General features: G+C 36.3%; 1 protein-coding gene across 10 annotated transcripts in view; it reads left to right on the plus strand.

The window, feature by feature from the left end:
• The window catches only part of TCF12 (transcription factor 12), a 375,554-nt gene that overhangs the window by 270,703 nt on the left and 84,371 nt on the right, over positions 1-20,480 (plus strand). For all 10 annotated transcript variants that reach the window (XM_025883884.2, XM_025883886.2, XM_073877071.1 and 7 more), the window contains one exon: positions 20,231-20,366. In XM_025883884.2, the coding sequence (XP_025739669.1) occupies positions 20,231-20,366 (136 nt within the window). The remainder of the gene's footprint in view (positions 1-20,230; positions 20,367-20,480) is intronic.

Consider the following 20,480-nt stretch of genomic DNA (forward strand, 5'->3'; position numbering starts at 1 on the left):
ACTTCTGACAGTTTAGAGAAACCCCTGAAGGATGAGGCCTCTGGAATAATTACCCAGTCTAAGATATCCATAAGAATATGAGAAAGTCTTACTGCCAATAGGGGAGAAAAGTTTTCCTCAACTCTTTTAAGGTTCCTAGCTGGGTCTGAAAAGCAAACTGACAAAAATTAACAGGAGAAAAGCATACAAATTTAATTAATATTATAAGTTTTATAAGATTCTTCATAAGGAAATGAAGACTGAAAGACAGACTTGCATTTATGCAAGGTTTGATGAAGAGTGTATAGTCATGAAGGAATATGAACAGATTAAGCAGTTGGAGGTAATTGTAGTAAACTAGGGGAAATTTAATAAGGCCCATTTCTTAGTATTCTTCTTGACATCCCTTTGTCTTTGGAGATAGGATGTTCCTTTCCTCCTGGCATAGGGAGGGCACCTCTCACAGGAGGATATTGTGGCCTGGGGCTCCTGGGTGGCTCAGTTGTTCGGCATTTGCCTTAGGCTCAGGTCCTGATCCCAGGGTCCTGGGATCGAGCCCCGCATCGGGCTCCCTGCTCCACGGGAAGCCTGCTTCTCCCTCTCCCACTCCCCCTGCTTGTGTTCCCTCTCTCACTGTGTCTCTCTCTGTCAAATAAATAAATACAATCTTAAAAAAAAAAAAAAAAGATGTTATGGCCTATTTTAGGGAAGAAGGGCCGGGGAGGAGGCAGTTAGAATGACCTTCCTGCTCCTGTCAGTTTCTCAAACTCCTCATCTTAAAATATTCAATATGCCAAGGTACCATGTTTGGAGGTGGTATATCCTGAACCCTGACGTTGCTTTTACTCATAAAATTAAGTTGTTAAGACAGAATGTTTAATGTGTTTTAAAGTATTAGTAACCTTAATTGTTCCATCTCTAGATTTCATTTGGTTTGAGGTAGTTTTTTTAATAAATTTCTATACATTTAAAATAAATTCCTTAAGGGCGCCTAGGTGGCTCAGTTGGTTAAGCGACTGCCTTCGGCTCAGGTCATGATCCTGGAGTCCCGGGATCGGATCCCGCATCGGATCCCGCATTGGGCTCCCTGCTCAGCGGGGAGTCTGCTTCTCCCTCTGACCCTCTTCCCTCTCTTGCTATCTCTCATTCTGTCTCTCTCAAATAAATAAATAAATAAATCTTAAAAAATAAAAAAAACATTTAAAATAAATTCCTTAAGAAGTATTTGAGGTGATTTACTTTATTTCAAAACTACTGTAATCAAATAATGGGAGTTTTGCCCAGATTTCATAAGACTAATTACAGATCCATATTCCACAATATAATGTGTTCATTGCATTTTAACATTTCATTGGCCAGATTTTAGCATTTTTAGTGTTCTTTGTTTTATTTTTAATAAGAATCCCTTATTATCTAAGAACTATTATGCCCTTAATAATTACTGCATTCCCAATTTTAAAAAAATCTATTGCAACTTCCATTTTAAGCAAACCAAATTCACTTACAATTTAAATGCTTCATCTTTTCTCTCCTGCTTCTTAGTGGGTGAAAAATGTCAAGGAAAGACTTTATAGTACTTGATTAAAAGATAGGGAATCTTGATTATACACTATAGTACTTGATTAAAAGATAAGGAATCAACAAGAATTTGCTTGTTTTACCAAATATAAGGATCTGGACCAAGCAACAGAATAAAAGATTTAGCATCAGTCCTCAAGAAGCTTACATTCTATATGGGGGAGACTAGCGCTGTACACACAGAAAATTAATTGAAATGATAAGATAACCTGTAGTAAATCTCAAGAAGGTGGCACAGATGTGAGTTAGAACTCAGAAGAAAGGGAAATTAATGTGATTTTGATAGAGAAGATTTTGCAAAGGAAGTCTACAACTCTAAAATCTTGGAGAATGGGTAAAATTTGACCAAGTAGAGAGGAAGACGTATTAGGGAAAGAGAACATATGACTAATATAAGTAGAAGTAATATTCAACACATCTTGTAGCTGCTTCCTTAATTTTCTCCCACTGAAACTATAAGCTTTTTGAGGCAGGGTCAATGGCTCCTTGTTGTATTTTCATCACCTATTTTGTGTCTTGACAAATAGAAGGTATTAATGAATACCTTTTAAATGAATGTATTTTGAATGAATAAATATGTGAATGTATATTCTAAGAATAGTAGCATTTTAATTTGGCTGGATTGAAATACTTGTTTCGAGGAATGATGTGAGGTGTTTGAATTGTAAGGATGTTGCTTGAATGCCTAACCAAAGAGTTTGTATTTTATCCTGTAAGGGTTTCAGATTGGACATATGGCAGGATAAAAAATACTGTTGTTTCTTAGAAAAGTTAAATTTTGGTTCTGGATATACAAGAGAATTTATAAACTGGACACAAGGAAACTATTTGAGATGGCCTAATTGCTCTAGAAATGAGCATGAACAGTGGAATAGGGGGAAGTTTAGACAGATCTTGGTTATCCTATAATAACAGCACATTGCATGTGTTAAAAGATAAATTTATTAAAATATGTTGTCATGACTCTGGTACAGATAAAAAGTAAATATCTAGTTTTTATCTCATCAGTGAAGAAATTTGTAAGGTGTCAGAACCAGTTCAAAAGAGAATCCAAAAGCAGACACATAGATCAAAATTATGGAAATTACTTAAACAAACTAACGAAAGCAGAAAAAGACTCATAAATACAGAGAACAAACTGGTGGTTGCCAGAGATGGGGGGTGAATGAAATAGGTGAAGGGAACTAAGATGTGCAAACTTTCAGTTACAAAATAAATGTCACGGAGATAAAAAGTACAGCATAGGGAATACTTCCAGTCAGTAATATTGTAATAACATTACGTGGTAACAAATGAAAACTACACTCATTGTGGTGAGCATTGAGTAATATATAGAATTGTCAAATCACTGTGTTGTATACCTGAAACTATAATAAAACATATGTCAACTATAATTCAATAGCAAACGTTTAAAAATAAATTTTAAAAATTATGGAGATTAATGTTCAAATATAGACCAAACTTTTTTTTCTCCTTTGGAGCAGGGTGGTAGAGGTACTGAGAGTGGAGAACAGTTGTTCATCCCTTCACTGAAAAGAATGTTTTTGCAGGTCTGTAGATAAGAATTATTTTACATTGCTACTAGTTACCTACAATTTACAGAGTTGTGAAATAGCTCCCATAAAATGAGAATCAGATAACCTAGAAATTTGTGTTCTAGAGTAGGTATCAGCGAACTTATGGCTATCAGCCAAATACTCCCACTCCCCCTTTTTTTTGGTAAATAGTTTTATTAGAACATAGCCATTGCCATTCATTTACATATTGACTATAGCTTCTTTCTTGCTACAGAGATGGAGTTGAATAGTTACAGAACTGACCCTACACCAGATAATGCATAATTTTCCATCAAAACACAAATTTTTCCTACACAGGTATCTGTTTCTGACAAGAGAATCAGGGACTTTCATATGTAGCCAATCCTATTTCCCCAAGAGGTTTAATTAAAGCTAGTTATTTTAAAGAACAATTTGGGTATTTCTTCTAACAGCAAGCCTAATAGTAAAGACCTTAGTCTTAGGCTGAATTATTAGAAACATATTATTTAGAATAAGGAAGTTGATACCGTATACCACTCTAGCATATGCATTTTAAAACAGGCTTAAGTAAACTAAAACTGACTTAGAGAAGAACTTGCAAATAAAGTAATCTGCAACCCTAGCATATGGGAAGACTTTCATGAGAAACATCTTCAAATATTTGAAGCATAATTTGGCTTGTTCTGTAACTTTTAAGGTTAAAACTTTGGATGATGGGTAGGAGTTAGCCATCCTGATTTTAATTTAATGTAAGAAGGAATGTTCTCATCGTATAGAGGATGGAATAGTCAACCTTGGTGGATAGTGATTTTCTTCTCACTGGATGTATTCAAGCATAGGCTAGACATTCACTTTACTGAGACTTTTATAATAGAGGGATTAGAGCATATGTTGTTTGATTGAAATAAAATACCTGCAAATGTTCTTTCAATTCTGCGAGCTCTCTAGTGACACGTAGTAAAAGGGTTTCCAGGTGTTGATGATTCACCTCAGGTTAGAGACCAGAAACTGTTGACTAACCTATATAGTTTTATATGTGTTTTCATTTTTATTCCAGTAGTACTCAGCAGACTAAATGTAGAAGCATAGATAGCAAATGTTTGACTGGATAAGTTAATGATAATAGTGATAATACAGGGGCGCCTAGGTGGCTCAGTCATTAAGCGTCTGCCTTCGGCTCACGTCATGAACCCAGGGTCCTGGGATCGAGTCCCACACTGGGCTCCCTGCTGATTGGGAAGCCTGCTTCTCCCACTCCCACTGCTTCTATTCCCTCTCTCTCTCTGTCTCTCTCTGTCAAATAAAATCTTTAAAAAAAAATAGTGATAATACAAATATACCTCGGAGGTACTGCAGGTTCAGCTCCAGATTACTGCAATAAAGCGAGAATCACAATGAAGTGAGTTGGATGAATTTTTTGCTTTCCCAGTGCATATGAAGTTATGTTTATACTATACTGTAGTCTGTTAAAGTATGCAGTAGTATTATGTCTAAAAGAACAATGTAGTCATCTTAATTTTAAAATACTTTATTTACAGGAGCTCCTGTGTGGCTCAGTTGGTTAAGCATCTGACTCTTGATTTTGGCCCTGGTCATGATTTCATGGCTCATCAGATCAAGCCCCATGTTGGGTTCTGCAGTCCATGGGGAGTCTGCTTGAGATTCTCTATCTCCTCTCCCCCTGCCAACCCCCTACTCTTTCTCCTGCATACACTCTCTCTCTCTCTCTCTCTAAAAATAAATAAATAAATCTTTTTAAAAAATACTTTACTGCCAGGCACCTGGGTGGTGTGGTCAATTGAGCATTGGACTCTTGGTTTCAGCTCAGATTGTGATCTTGGGGTTGTGGGATTGAGCCCCACATGGGGCTCTGCACTCAGCGTGGAGTCTGCTTAAGACTCTTTCTCCCTCTGCCCCTCCCCCCTCTATAAAATAAAAAATTTTAATCATTAAAAACAAAAAAAATACTTTATTGCTTAAAAATGCTAGCCATCATCTGAGCTTTCAAGTGAGTTGTCATATTTTTGCTCTTGGAGGGTCTTGCTTCACTGTTGATGGCTGCTCACTGATCAGGGTGGTGGTTGCTGAAGTTGGGGTGGCTGTAACAGTTTCTTAAAATAAGACAACAATGATGGCCTCTTCCTTTCACAAACAATTTCTCTGTAGTACATGATCCTGTTTGATAACATTTTATCAGAATTGGAATCCATCCTCTCAACTAAGTTATTGTAATATCTAAATCCTTTGTTGTCATGTCAACATTCTTCATAGGATCTTTACCAGAAATAGATTCCATCTCAAGGAACCACTTTCTTTGCTCATCCATAAGAAGCAACTCCTCATCTGTTAAAGTTTTATCATGAGATTGCAGTAATTCCTTTGCGTCTTCAGGCTTTAATTCCAGTTCTCTTGCTCTTTCTACCACATCTGCAGTTACATCCTCCACTGAAGTCTTGAACACCTCCAAGTCATCCATTAGGGTTGGAATCAACTTCTAAATTCCTGTTGCTGTTGATAATTTAACCTCATCCTGTGAATCACAAGTGTTCTTAACAGCATGTAGGATGGTGAATCCTTTCCAGAAGGTTTTCAGTTGACTTTGCAGAGATCCATCAGAGGAATTGCTATCTAAGGCAGCTCTAGCTTTATGACATTTATTTCATTAATAATGGGATTTGAAAGTCAAAATTACTCTTTGATCCATGGCTGCAGAATGGATGTTTTGTGAGTAGGCATGAAAACAACTCATTGTACATCTCCTTCAGAGCTCTTTGAATGACCAGGTTCACTGTTGATGATCAATAATATTTTGACAGGCTACTTTTTTTTCTAAGCAACAGGTCTCAACAGTGGGCTCAAAGTATTCAGTAAACTATGTAAACAGATATGCTGTCATCCACGCTTTGTTGTTGTATTTATAGAGCACAAGCAGAGTATATTTAGCATAATTCTTAAGGGCCCAAGGATTTTCATAATGGCAAATGAGCATTGGCTTCAGCTGAAAGTCATCAGCTGCATTAGCCCCCAACAAGAGAGACAGCCTGTCCTATGAAGCTTTGAAGTCAGGCATTGACGTCTCTTCTTCTTTAGCTATGAAAGTCCTAGATGGCATCATCTTCTAATAGAAGGCTTTTTCATTTACTTTGAGAATCTGTTGTTTAGTGTGGCCACCTTCATCAATTATCTTAGCCAAATCTTCTGGATAACTTGCTGCAGCCTCTACATCAGCACTTGCTGCTTCATCTTGCACTTTTATGTTACAGAGATGGCTTCTTTCCTTAAACTTTATGAACCAGCTTCTCTAACTTAATACTTTTCTTCTGCAGCTTTCTTTACTCTCTCAGCCTTCATAGAATTGAGGAGAGTTAGGGCCTTGCTCTAGATTAGGCTTTGCCTTAAGGGAATGTTGTAGTTTGTAGTAGTTTGATCTTCTATCCAGACCACTAAAACTTTCTCCCTATCGGCATTAAGGCTGTTTGGTTTTCTTACCATTCATGTGTTCACTGGAATAGCACTTTTAATATCCTTCAAGAACCTTTCCTTTGCATTCATGGACTTGGCTGTTTGGTGCAAGTGGATTAGCTTTCTTTGTATCTCCACATTTGACATGCCCTCCTCGCTAAGCTTAATCATTTCTAGCTTTTGATTTAAAGAGAGATACATGTGATTCTTCCTTTCACCTAAACTTTTAGAGGCCGTGGTTGGGTTATTAACTGGCCTAGTTTGAATATTGTTGTGTCTCAGAGAATAAGGAGGCTCAAGGAGAGGAAGAGAGGGGGGTAACGGCTGGTCAGTGGAGCAGTTAGAACACACACAACAGGGCGCCTGGGTGGCTCAGTTGGTTAAGCGACTGCCTTCGGCTCAGGTCATGATCCTGGAGTCCCTGGATCGAGTCCCGCATCGGGCTCCCTGCTGGGCAGGGAGTCTGCTTCTCCCTCTGACCCTCCCCCCTCTCATGTGCTCGCTCTCTCTCATTCTCTCAAATAAATAAAATCTTTAAAAAAAAAAAAAACACACACAACATTTATCAAATAAATTTACCATCCTATATGGGCACAGTTCGTGGTGTCCCAAAGCAATTATAATAGTAACATCAGAGATCATTGATCACAGATCACCACAACAAATACAGTAATAATAAAGAAGTTTGAAATATTACAAGAATTTTTACCAAAATTCTCAAAAAAATTACCAAAATATGACACAGAGACACAAAGTTAGCAAATGTTGTTGCAAAAATGGTGCCTGTGGACTTTCTTGGCAGAAGGTTGCCACAAACCTGCAATCTGTTTAACGTGCAATACCTCCAAAGTTCAGTAAAACAGGGATGTCTAAACATACGGGTTAGGATATATCATACATTTACTAGTGCCAGGCATTGTGCTAAGCACCTTACAGACATTTCATATGACAGAAGTGTTGCTGCTGCTGCTGTTGTTGCTCTTAGTGTTTTTCCATTTGACAACTGAGGAACCTGAAGCCTCAGAGATTATGTAATTTATCCAGTGTTTCATAGCTGGTAAATGGTAAGGACAGAAGAATCGAAGTAGTGATGAGATAATGGTTAAAGTAATAGACTTTGTAGTCTAGTTTTCAAAGGAAGGAAGTGAAGCCATGAGTAAACTTTGGGACTGGGGGAGGAAAAAAGGTCAAGATATTGAATATCTTGAGACAGAAGAACAAGGAGTAAAGGAGCAGTGGTGTTATAAGAATAGGTCATGTCAGAGTTGAATATTGGACTTAAAAATTGGCAAGAGTCAAGTGGTTTCCAGTACTTATAGCATCCTTTTGGCAGTAGATTAGTTGATGGTGATGGGAGGATTGTTGGGAGTCATGAGTGTTAAAAAGACATAAAAGTGGCTATGGATCAGTGTTGAAGCTCTCTAAGAGATGATTCATTCATGAAGTAGCCTGTGAAGGGGCTGTGCTTACAGGTATTTGGTGGGTATTCAGAAAATCTTTGAATCTTAATTCTGTGATCTAGGAAGGAAATATAACCAGGGTAATAAGCCATCAGCTACCTGCAGAGTGAGCTTCTGAGTTTGGAACATAGGTAAAATAAATTATTTTATGGAAGGAAAGTCTCATCGTCAAGTATCAAGCAGTAGGCAAGTATAATTTCCTGCTTCTGTTAAAAGGCCAGAGAAAGATGATGCAGAGGTTACTTGGCAGGGAAAAAACTTCATTGTTTCTATTGTCTCCATAAAACTTGCTAATTATACTTCTGGTGTACTCAGTGCTCTTTGGGAAAATTGTTTAAAAGTCAATTTGTTCTCTGGAAACTTCAGAAGAAAAGAGTGTATTAAATAATGGCTAGAGATTTCACACCATCTCAGGAAAAAAAAATGACAAAAGAGGTGACCGCAGACTGGGCAGTACATGACTGTAAGATATTGTTGTCAGTTATGGGGGCCATGCCAAGAACTGAGAGATGGCAGAATAAATGAAGCAGGAACAGCAGAATGCTGGCAGTTGTTAAAGCTGGGTGAAAGGTGGATGCCTGGGTGGCTCAGTTGGTTAAGTTCTGCCTTCAGCTCAGGTCATGGTCCCAGTGTCCTGGGATTGAGCCCCCCCATCTGCCTCCCTGCTCAGTGGGGAGCCTGCTCCTCCCCGCCTGAGCTCTCATTCTCTCTCATTCTCTCTCACTGTCTCTCCCTCTCAAATAAATAAAACCTTTTTTAAAAAAAAGCTGGGTGAAAGGTATAGGAAGGTTCATTATACTGTTCTCTTTTTCTGTTTTTGTTTGTATTTGAAAATTCCCAAAATAAAAAGCTTAACTTTTAGAAGATGTTCCAGTACAGAATGTTTCAGTTCAAAAAGTATTGCATAACTAACTATATGCCTACTACTGTATTGTGTTTTATGTTAGTCTTAATTATATTCTTCAAAATGCAAGGGATTGAGAAGAGGTGGTAGTCGTTTACAAGATGTGAAAGCTAGCATTAAAGGGAAAATGAGTGGCTTCTAAGTATCAGAACTCTGCTGAAAATCTTAGGACTACATAATACCATTTCCACAAAAGCAAGAGAAATGACATTTCTTTATCTCCTGTTCTTCTAATGTTGGTTAGCACCTCACATAGCAGGCTCCTTTTTATTCACAAAAGAAAGGGTTCAAAGGCACACTGGTAACTTTGCAGGAAGACTTTCAGAGGACTGTATTTAGTAAGCAAGTTTCTAACTTCACACATTCAGAAAAACTCACTTAGGAAGAAGATGGGCTTAGAATATGCTTACTTACAAACTTCAGAAAAAGTTTAGTTTTGAGAAATCCCTTATAGCATTTTGAAAGTAGGGACTCTCTTAATGGGAACCTATAAAAACCTAAAAGAAAGTCATTCTCATTGCATATTTGCAATTATTTAAATACTGGATATATTAAAATGGTTTTTAATGGTTTTCATCATAGTTTTTCTTTTTATACCCAAAAATTCTTCCTTTATTGATCTATACCCCATACCTTCCTACTCCATATCTTTTCATTGGCTGATGCAGGATTTGAGAGAAAAGTTGAGAGAAAAATTAGTGAAAGTGAAATATTAAGATGGTAAAATTTCCCTCTGCTACTGATAATTAAAGAAGATTGGGAAATTTAAACTGCTAAGATTACCATGTTTTACTAATTTAATAGTCCATAGCTAGTTTCTTAAAGATTGGGCTGATTGTCTTGGCAGCATGCATTTGATAGATGACTGTCATTATCTTCTCAAACCTGCCTGACACTTTAAGTATAGAAAATGATAATTAAATTTTCAAGAGACCATGTTGAGATTATAAGATTTGGGGCTTGTAAAAGAACAAGCCTAACAGTTGGGTAGTGGTGGTTGGTGTGTTTTTATTGACCTGGGGGAAGGAATGGAAACATCTCAGGTTTTCTTTTACTTTGTTTCCCCGTTCAGTCCCCCTCCCCCTCAATTAATGTATTGTCCAAAGTGTTGGTAATGACTTGGAACTATTCAGGTTGCACAAAGCATTTAATGAAATCTTGCCTTAGACAAAACACTAGAGAGGATCATAATTAATGTCTCATTTTCTGCCAGTTGCTATTGATTACTCATTCAAGATCCCTTTGTTCTCAGAATGATAACAACTGTAGTTTGCATCACTATCTAATGAGATTCTCAGGATAGAATTCTTTAACAACATGCTGATAATTGCTAACATATCCCTAGAATTTCAATGTAGATGAATTTGCATCATAATACAATTATTTCACCAATATCGGTGTTTTACAAATTCAAAATTTATTAGTCTGTTTTTTAATTATTTGTAAAAAATTAACAGAAGACTGATACAGTATGAAAGCCCTACATTTATATTTTGCCCTCGTTCCTTTTATCCTCTGAGTTTTTTATTTGATTGTGAGAGGCTTCTTTGTCACTCTCTAGTTTCCCTGTCATTATCTCTGAAACGTCAAGTGGACTTACAGCTAAACTGTACTGTGATGTTTCTCAGGTTAAAAAAAAAGTTACAAATATGGCAATACTACACTAATTTTGCTCTTAGAACAATTTTGTTCATCCCTCAGTGACAAAACGGTAAAGAACTCAACTGAGAAATTTTAACAGTTTGCGTCCTCTATTTTATCATGATTGTGTTTTATACTTTTTTACCTCTTTGATTAGTATACCCCCCTTTCAAAAAGACAAATCTGGAAACAGCTGCTTGCCTTTATATATTAAAACTGCATACCGTTTCAGGGCTGTAACATAGGCATGAAATTAAAGAATTGTGTAGAAAGTACACAGCAGAGGTTCCACAAGTCCATGTTAAATATTTTAAATTTTTTGCGATGTGTGACTATAACATTAGTTACTTTGCATCTTATTTTTCTAGAAAACAAATCACTGATGAGTTAGTGCTTCAAAGTTCTGATCATAAAATGACACTAACAGTTTTTGACATAGGGTTAATTAGGTCCTTATTTAATCTGAAGTTATGAATGGATATCAAAGTATATTCAGTACTGTTTGGGGGCCATTTAATGGTAAAAAGCAGTTCTGAGGAAGCATGTTTATATTTATCAAGATTTCAAACACTTTCCATTTTAAGGGTAAAGAATATCCAAATTACTGCAGTGTGGTTTTGAATCCTCTGGGCTACTGAGCCCCCTACCATTCTTATATAGGATATTCTTCTGCATTTCCTATTAAATCACATTTAGAGTACCTTCCAAGATACTTAAGTTACATCAATAAATGATGTTGGCCAGGCTCACTACTTTATTCCTCTCCTTTATTTTTTAGTCAGTATCATCATGAAGACTTACACTGAATAGTCTTTTTCAAGTTCACACTTTAGAGTTGGTTTTTCAAGCACTTGAAGGAGAGAGAACTGTGAAATATATATCTATATTACATAGGCTACTAAAATTCCATACAAAATGGGGATTTTTATTTACAGGCTAAAGGTTTGTCATACATAATTTAAAATGAAACTTTAAAAAATAATAAATAAATACAAAAAATAAAATGAAACTTACTGTAGTTTTTATTACAATAATCTAGGCTATATTAGTGTTCCAGGGAGGAAACTTCATTGATTATTCTTCAGTAATTAGATATATCTTTCACAATCGAAGTTCTAGATGACTATTAAAAAGATTCTTTTCTAAGCCTGTGTTAAGAAATTTAGCACTCTGTCATTTCAGAAAACTAATTCTGCCTTGAATAAGACAGCTCAGCAGAATAAAACTGCTTTGCCTAGTTCTGTATCCTCTGGGATTGTGTATTCTTTTTGCCTGAGATACCTCCAGGACAAGATCAGTAGTAATCAATAATGCTTCTCATTTGTTTTTAAGCAGGCAGGAAAATCAATAATATGAGCTGATATGTAATTTTATTTTAGGGGAAAAAACTAAAATAGTTTATTATTTGTGCTTTAGTGTTACCAAAATGTTTGAAGAATCAAATAAAAGAAAAAATACATATTTTTATTAGTGGTAGAATATAAAAATGTTAGGCTTCATATAGTTTAGCCCTTGATTTTTTGGTCATTTTCCATTAGTTTCATGGATATTATTTCCTAGGTTATCAAATCCTGTGGAGAAAACATTGTCTTAAACTTCTTTTGTATTTCTTATAGTACTGAACTACTCATTTTAATTAACAGGATAAAATATCATCTTGTGTTCTTAAAAAGAAACAATTTCTCCTACATTTACTTTGCCTTATCATATAAATCATGATACAGACTGAACAGGGAGACGTGGTTATTTCTATGATTAGGACAGCTGAGTGAAGAACATCTAGGGGGTTTTTTGGTGTTAATACTCACTGTGGAACGAGAATACAGAATGTTTCCTAACCATATCCCCATATTTATCTATAGTAAAGAGAAAGGTTTATCAACACTAAAATTGATAACAAGTAAAGTTTTCTCCTGAAAACACTTGTTCTTCTTTTTCTTCCTTTATTTCATGCATATGTGCAAAATCTACCAGTATGTGTTCTATAGATAATACAGTTTTAGGATTGTAATCCATAAAGTCATTTATAGGTCACTTCTATTTTCTCAAGTTAACAGTCTTATAAATGGCAATTAGGTATTAGGTTCCTGCACTATCATAGAAATCTTCTTTGTATTGAAGAAAGAGCCTCTTAAACAGACCTAGATTCAAAGTAGGGTTCTACTACTTGTTATTTGTCTAACATATAATTTATATAGTAATAAGATTGCAGCAAATATTAACTGAGATGGTACGTATTTAAGAATGCTAGTCAATTCTTGATATTTATTCTGATTTTCTCCCACTTTATTTTCAGAAATTACAAATCCACAGAAAAGGTACAAGAATAATACACTGAATGTCCATGTACTCTTAATGAAATTTCATCAATATTTCACCACCTTTATACATACACATTCCTTTTCTTTTCACTCAGTATGTATGTATGTTTGTATTCTGTATGTGAGTTTATACACACAAACACACATCTGAATCAATTTCAGAATAAGTTGGCAGTTTTCTATTTATTCTTGATCTCGATTGATATAGTTTGAATCTGTCACACTCCTCTGGATTTAGCCTCTAATTGTCAACCCTCTCTCTAAGGGCCTGTCCATTCTCTTTCTGATTTCCAACATCCTTTCTTACCATAGCCATTGGGAGTTGTAACTCAGCCAGCTTGGATTCAGGGCAGACAAGGTTTCCTGACTTAGGATAGAGTTTGTGCCCAGGAAACAGTACATAAAATGTCATTCACCGCATTTTCATTCTTTTGTGATCCTTACAATATGGTTATCTATGGGAAAGAAAAAAATGAAATGGAGTTTTTTATTTTCACTAGGGCCTAAAACCATGCTGCTTACTTTTCTTTAGCCCTTATTTACTTCTCCTAGCAACCCTATGAGCAAATTAGTAATATGCCCATTATATAAAAGGAAACTAATTAATTAATGTTAGATAATTTGCCCAGGACCATACAGTCAGGGTTTGAACTCAGGGTAACTAGTTCCAAAGCCCATGCTGCTTCTAGGACATCAAAATTTTTGTAGACATTCTGCCTACTTTTAGGAATATAAGAAATGTATTTTCCTCTTTACCATTTAGATTATTTTATGCCTCTGTTAGTCTTTATTATAACCATATTTGCCTTCTTTGAAGAAGTAACACAGTGGCTACATTTTACTCATCTGAAAATTTCTGTCTTTATCTTACAACTTAAACAGACAGACTTCTTCACCATTCTCCAAACTTAGTCCTTTGTCCCTCCACCAGAACATTATATAAGGTGTCAATAAACATCTTCCAAAACGGGCCAGATAGTAAATATTTTAAGCTTCGCTAACTGTACATTCTCCATTGTAACTACTCACCTCTTCCCACGGTGGCATGAAAACAGTCATAGCCAATACATAAATGAATGGATGAGACTGTTTCAATAAAAGTATTTTCGAAAACAGGCCCAATTTGACCTGCAGGCCTTGATTCATTGACCCCTAGTGTAAATCGTCAACTTATTTGCCCATGAGAATTTATGTGCCAGGGAAATGTAAGGAGCACCATTAAGAGACCTGTGAATGCCCATCTCCTGTCAGGTGTTTGTTTATATTTGTAAAATGACCAGTTTCTTTTGTGCCTTCCTTCTACATGAAAATGTACATGATAAAACAAATACAGCAGGTGCCTCAAAGCATGCCATCCTGAAAGTAAGTTTTGCATTGAGCAGGGAACATCTTAGTAAAAGACTAGTGATGTTTAGAGGAAAATTTCAAAGTACATGACCCCTGCCCTCAAACATGTTGGTAATAATATGTTTCATCTAGCATACTATGAGCCATATTCTGAATGCTATTTTAAGTATGTAGAATGTGCCTAGCATGGCAAAAAAAGAAAGACAAAACAGGTGTGACAATGGAAATTTCAGTGTAATGTATGGGAGACTTGTTGATTCCTGGGTCGCACTACTCACTCAAGTAACATAACCAGGAGAGTCACTGTTAATGGTTTCTTATAGAAATAGAAATAATACAGGTGTTATGTATATTTTCTCAATTTCAACATTTCTTCTGGAGATTATTATCTTAAAGGGAACTGTTTCTCCTTTATGTCTGATAATCACACCTTCCTTTTCCAATCTCTTGAGCATCATATCTGTTGAAATTTGTGAAATAAACACTAAATAATTATATTAATACTAGGTAGCTTTTCATGTACACATATATATTGTCTGATGTTTGAAATCTTTTCCTCGCTTTTCTTTATTGAGGAAGATACCAGTTCTATTCAAAGAAGAATTTACCTTTTGATGAGTCTGAAAAAATTTTCTTGATTATAAGCATTTCTGAAGATTGTAATGATCTTTGGTTTAGTACATTGATTCCTTCATGTGTGCTCCAGCATTGTTGAATAGGCTTTTTTAAAAAAACTGAAATATAAAATGAAAAGACAGGATAGCAAAACATTAGATGCAATGAAAGCAGTGATCAGAGGAAAATTTATAGTTGTAAATGCCTGCATTAGAAAAGATCTCAAATCAGTAACCTAACTTTATACCATAAGAACCTAAAAAAAGAACAGACTAAACTGAAAACCAGCAGAAGGAAGGAAATAATAAAGATTAGAACAGAAGTTTTTAAAAAATAGAGAATAAAAAAACAGATTCAACAAAATCAAAAGTTGGTTCTTTGAAAAGATCAAAAATTGCCAAACCTTTAGTTAGATTGACTAAGAAAAAAAGAGTCAAATCACTAATCAGAAATTAAAATAGGGAATATTACTACCAACCTTACAAAAATAAAAAGGATTATAAAGGAATGCTATGAATAGCTATGAATAATTGTATGCTAACAAATTAGACAACCCAGATGAAATGGACAAAGTCCTGGAAATATAAACCCTATGAAAACTAACTCAGGAAGAGATAGAAAATCTAAGCAGAGTTAAAACAAGAGATTGAATCAGTAATAAAAATTCTTTCAAAAAAGAGAAGCCTAGGACCAAATGACTAATGAATTCTACCAGTTATTTAAAGAATTAACACCAGTCCTTCTTAAACACTCATTCTGGGAGGCCAGCATTACCCTGATACAAGCCAGACAGAGATATCCCAGGAAAAAGGAAACTACAGGTCTATATCTTTTTTGTATATTAAGGTAAAAATCCTTTACAAAATAGTAGCAAGCTAAATCCAGCAGCATATTAAAAGGAATATACACCATGACCCAAGTAGGTTTTATCTCAAGAATGTAAGAGTAGGGGCAGGCGCCTGGGTGGCTCAGTCGTTAAGCGTCTGCCTTCGGCTCAGGTCATGATCCCAGGGTCCTGGGATCCAGCCCCGCATAAGGCTCCCTGCTCAGCGGAAAGTCTGCTTCTCCCTCTCCCACTCCCCCTGCTTGTGTTCCCTCTTTCGCTCTCTCTCTCTCTCTGTCAAATAAATAAATAAAATCCTTAAAAAAAAAAATGCAAGAGTAGTTCAACATATGAGAAGTGATCTTTGTAATTTATTAATAAAATGAAGGGGGGGAATCATTTGATCATTTCAGTCAGTGCAGAAAACGCATCTGAAAAAATCCAACACCCTTTCATGATAAAAACACTTAACAAATTAGGACTAGGAGGGAACTTTCTCTACTCGATAAAGGTCATTTATGAAAAACCTGTAGGTGATAATCATGCTCAATGGTAAAAGCATGAAAGCATTTCCCACTAAGATTGTGAAAAAGATGAGTCATCTGGCTGTCTCAGTCAGTAGAACATGACTTTTGTTCTCAGAGTTATGACTTTGAGCCCCATGTTGGGTGTAGAGCTTACTTTAAAAAAAAAAAGGTGGGGGGCACCTGGGTGGCTCAGTCGTTAAGCATCTGCCTTCAACTCAGATCATGATCCCAGGGTCCTGGGACCGAGCCCCGCATTGGGCTCCCTGCTCCACGGGAAGCTGCTTCTCCCTCTCCCACTCCCCCGCTTGTGTTCCCTCTCTCGCTGTGTCTCTCTCTGTCAAATAAATAAATAAAATCTTTAAAAAAAAAAAAAGATTGAGAACAAGACAAGGATGTCTAGGGACGCCTGGGTGGCTCAGTTGGTTAAGCGTCTGCCTTCGGCTCAGGTCATGATCGCAGGGTCCTGGGATCGAGTTCCACATCGGGCTCCCTGCTTGGTGGGGAGTCTGCTGCTCCCTCTGCCCCTCCCCCTGCTTGTGATCTCTCTCTCTCTCGTGTGCTCTCTCTCTCTCTCTCAAATAAATAAAATCTTTAAAAAAAACTTTGAGCTAATAAATGAATTTGTCATAGTTGCAAAATTGAAGATTAACACACCAAAACTAGTTGTATTCTATACACTAATAATGAACAAACCAAAAATAAAATTAAGTCACCATCTCCATTTAGCATCCAAAAAGAATAAGATACCTAGGAATAAATTTAACTACAAAGTGTAAGACTTGTATACAGGAAACTACAAAGCATTGCTGAAAGAAATTAAAAAATACCTAAATAAATGGGAACATATTCAGTGTTCATCAGTCAGAAGACTTAATGTTGTTAAGATGACAAAACTTCTCAAAGTGCAGTCTCTATCAAAATTCCAGTGGTATCTTTTTACATAAATGGAAAAGCTGATTCTCAAAGCTATGTGTAATTTCAAAGAACCCCAAATAGCCAAAACAATACTGAAAAAGAAAAGTAAAGTTGGAGTACACACTCCTTTTAATTTCAAAACTTAATCCAAAGCTACACTATGGAGCTGGCATAAGGTAGACATACAGACAAATGGGATAGAATTGAGAGTCCAGAAATAAACCCAAGTATTCATGAGCAATTGATTTTCAGCAAAGGGTCCCAAGACCACTGAATAAGGATATACTATTCTTTTCAACAAATGGTGCTAGCATAACTGGATATCCACATTCAAACAAATGAAGTTGCCCCCTACCTTCTACCATAAACAAAAATTAACTCAAAGTGCGTCAGTGATCTGGGTATGAGCTAAAACTACATACTCTTAGAAGAAAATATAGGGATAAATCTTCATTACCTTGACTTAGGCAGTGGATGATTAGATATGACGTCAAAAGCACAACAGAGAAAAGAAAAAGTAAGGTGAGTTAGACTTCATCAAAAGTAAAAACTTGTGTTTATCCAGGGACATTAAGAAGTGAAAAGACAGGGGTGCCTTGGGTGGCTCATTCGGTTAAGTGGCTGCCTTCGGCTCAGGTCTTGAACCCAGGGTCCTGAGATTGAGCCCCACATTGGGCTCCCTGCTCACCAGGGAGTCTGCTTCTCCCTCTCCCTCTGCTGCTCCCCCTGCTTGTATGTGTGCTCTCTCTCTCTCAAATAAATAAAATCTATAAAAAAAAAAGTGAAAAGACAACCTACAAAATGGGACATGCAAATCATATGTCTGATAAATGTCTAGTATTCAAAACATAATGTATAAGAATTCTTACAGTATAACAGTAGAAACACAACCCAACTCAAAAATGGAATGGTCAAAGGACTTGAATTGATATTTTTCTAAAGAAGATATACAAAAGGCCATCAAGCCCATGAAGGAATACTCAACATCATTAATCATTAGGGAAATGCAAATCAAACCACAGTAAGATACTACTTGATACCAACCACAAGGATGGCTATAATTAAAAACAAGTAACAAGTGTTGGTAAGGATGTAGTTAGAATCCTCATCTGTTGCTGGTGGGAATGTAAAACGGCACAGCCATTGTGGGAAACAGTTTGGAAGTTCCTCAAAAAGTTAAACATAGATACTTTTCTTTTTGCAACATGACCCAGCAATTCTGGGTCACCAATTAATTATCACCCAAAAGAACTGAAAACGGGTACTCAGGCAAATACCCATACACAGATGTTCATAGCAACACTATGCACAATAGTCCAAAGCTTGAAACAACCAAATGCCCCATCAATGAGTGAATGGATAAACTGTAGTGTATCTATACGATGGAATATTATTCAGCCCTAACAAGGAATGAAGTACTATACAAACTACAATGAGGATGCACTTCAAAAAAATGTGAAGTGGAAGAAGGTCACATATGGTTCCAAATTATATGAAATATTCAGAATAGCTAAATTCATAGAGGAGATTAGTTGTTACAAAGGCTAGAGGAGGGGAACAATGGAAGTTACTGTTTAATGGCTATAGGGTTTCCTTTGGAGGTGATAAAAATGTTCTGTAACTAGATGGTGATGGTCATATAACATTGTTAGTACACCAAATGTCACTGATTGAAAACTTTGAAATGATTAATTGTATGCTATGTGAATTCCACCTCAGTTTTTTTAAGCTAAAACATAACAAAAATTACTTAAAATCATTAAATATGTGATAAGATGAAAGAGAGTTTTTCTTGATTATTAGAATGGAGGTAGGAACCTGGCTACTATGACCGCTATTACAGAGTTCTGCTGATTTTTTCTGACCAGAGCTGAGGTTTATTTCTCGGTACCTCTGTGATAATCAGTGGCCAAAAGGACAACTACTAAGAGTATGGTGATGGCAGGTATTAAATATGGGGTAGGAGGACAGTCTATGTATCAGAGGGACCATAGCTCTTTTCATATGAGAGCATCCTCTGAACTGTATCCAGCACCCTTTCCAGTTGAGGTCTTTTTCCCTTAGCTACCAGAAAGGTTGGAACCAAATTCTGTCAAATTGACTTCATTTGCTTTATGTTAGGGTCACTGGTTTAGTAGGTCAGGGCTGCTGAATCTCTGGATTTCAATGAAGCACTTGACACAGTCTCATGTCACTGTAGCATAGCATAGGGATCTCCTCAGCATTTTCATCCTGATGCCTTCTTTTTTTTTAATCCCATTTTTTGTGCCCCAATACTAGAAAGACTAGCAAATGCATTGGTTGACAGACTCAGAATCTAAAAAAGGCAGAAATGAATGATTATGGAAAAATGTAAGAAGATACATTTTATCAGGTAAACATTAACTGTTGTACCTGCAACCAAAAAACACAACTGAACAAGGAAACCATTGGAGGGGACAGGATTTAATAGCAACATATGCAGTAAAAAGTAACAGCATGTGATCACTCCTAACCTTTTAATATGAGCTAGCACAAATGGTTGTTTAAATGCAGCATTGAAAATGACTCTGCACTAATCAGGCCACATCTGGGGCATTGTCATCCATTCCATTTTACTAGACACTGACAAACTGAAAATAAATCCAGAGGTCTTCTATCAGAGATGGTGAGGATTACATTTAAACCCATGCCATGAGACACAGTTGAAGAAAACAGGAATGGCTAGTCTTGACAATATTGGCAATCTTCAAACAATGAAAGCTATCCTAAAAGAAAAAAGAAGAGGAAAAAGAACAATTGACTGCCTTGTATGGTCATGAAAGCATTCAAGCAAAGACTTGTGGCCGTTTTTCAAAAATATTCTTGATGCTTAAAGGGTAGAACCACATAGTAACTAAAGTGTCTTTCAACCTTAAGATTGTATAGATCTGAGTAATTACTAGAAAGCATGAGGATAGGGAAAAAGAAAATACAGGTTTAAACCAATGGTCTAATAGAACTCAAATATTTATCAGATGCATCTAAATTCAAGGCATTGTTGAAGGTTCTAGCATCCTCTGAATAACTCAGAAGTGATATTTTCAGGTTTGGGTTGGTATCTGTGGGAAGATAACTTGTTTCCTTGGCTTTGTTTTATAGTCTAGTCTCCTGAGACAAGATCTGGGGCTTGGAAGCCCAGCACAGCTGTCTTCTTCAGGAAAACCTGGAACACCATACTACTCATTCTCTGCCACAAGTTCCAGGAGAAGACCACTCCATGACTCTGCAGCACTTGGTAAGTGTTTTGTACGACAAATCCTATCTTACAAATGTTTTTTTCTTTTCTTTTCTTTTCTTTTTTTTAACCTCTTAGTCTTCTAGCTGCACTTTTATTTAGTAGAAATTTGGT

The sequence above is a fragment of the Callorhinus ursinus genome, unplaced genomic scaffold (genome assembly GCF_003265705.2).
Source record: "Callorhinus ursinus isolate GAN/ISIS: 27379988/994484 unplaced genomic scaffold, GSC_fseal_2.0 scaffold25, whole genome shotgun sequence".
NCBI classification, from domain to species: domain Eukaryota; kingdom Metazoa; phylum Chordata; class Mammalia; order Carnivora; family Otariidae; genus Callorhinus; species Callorhinus ursinus.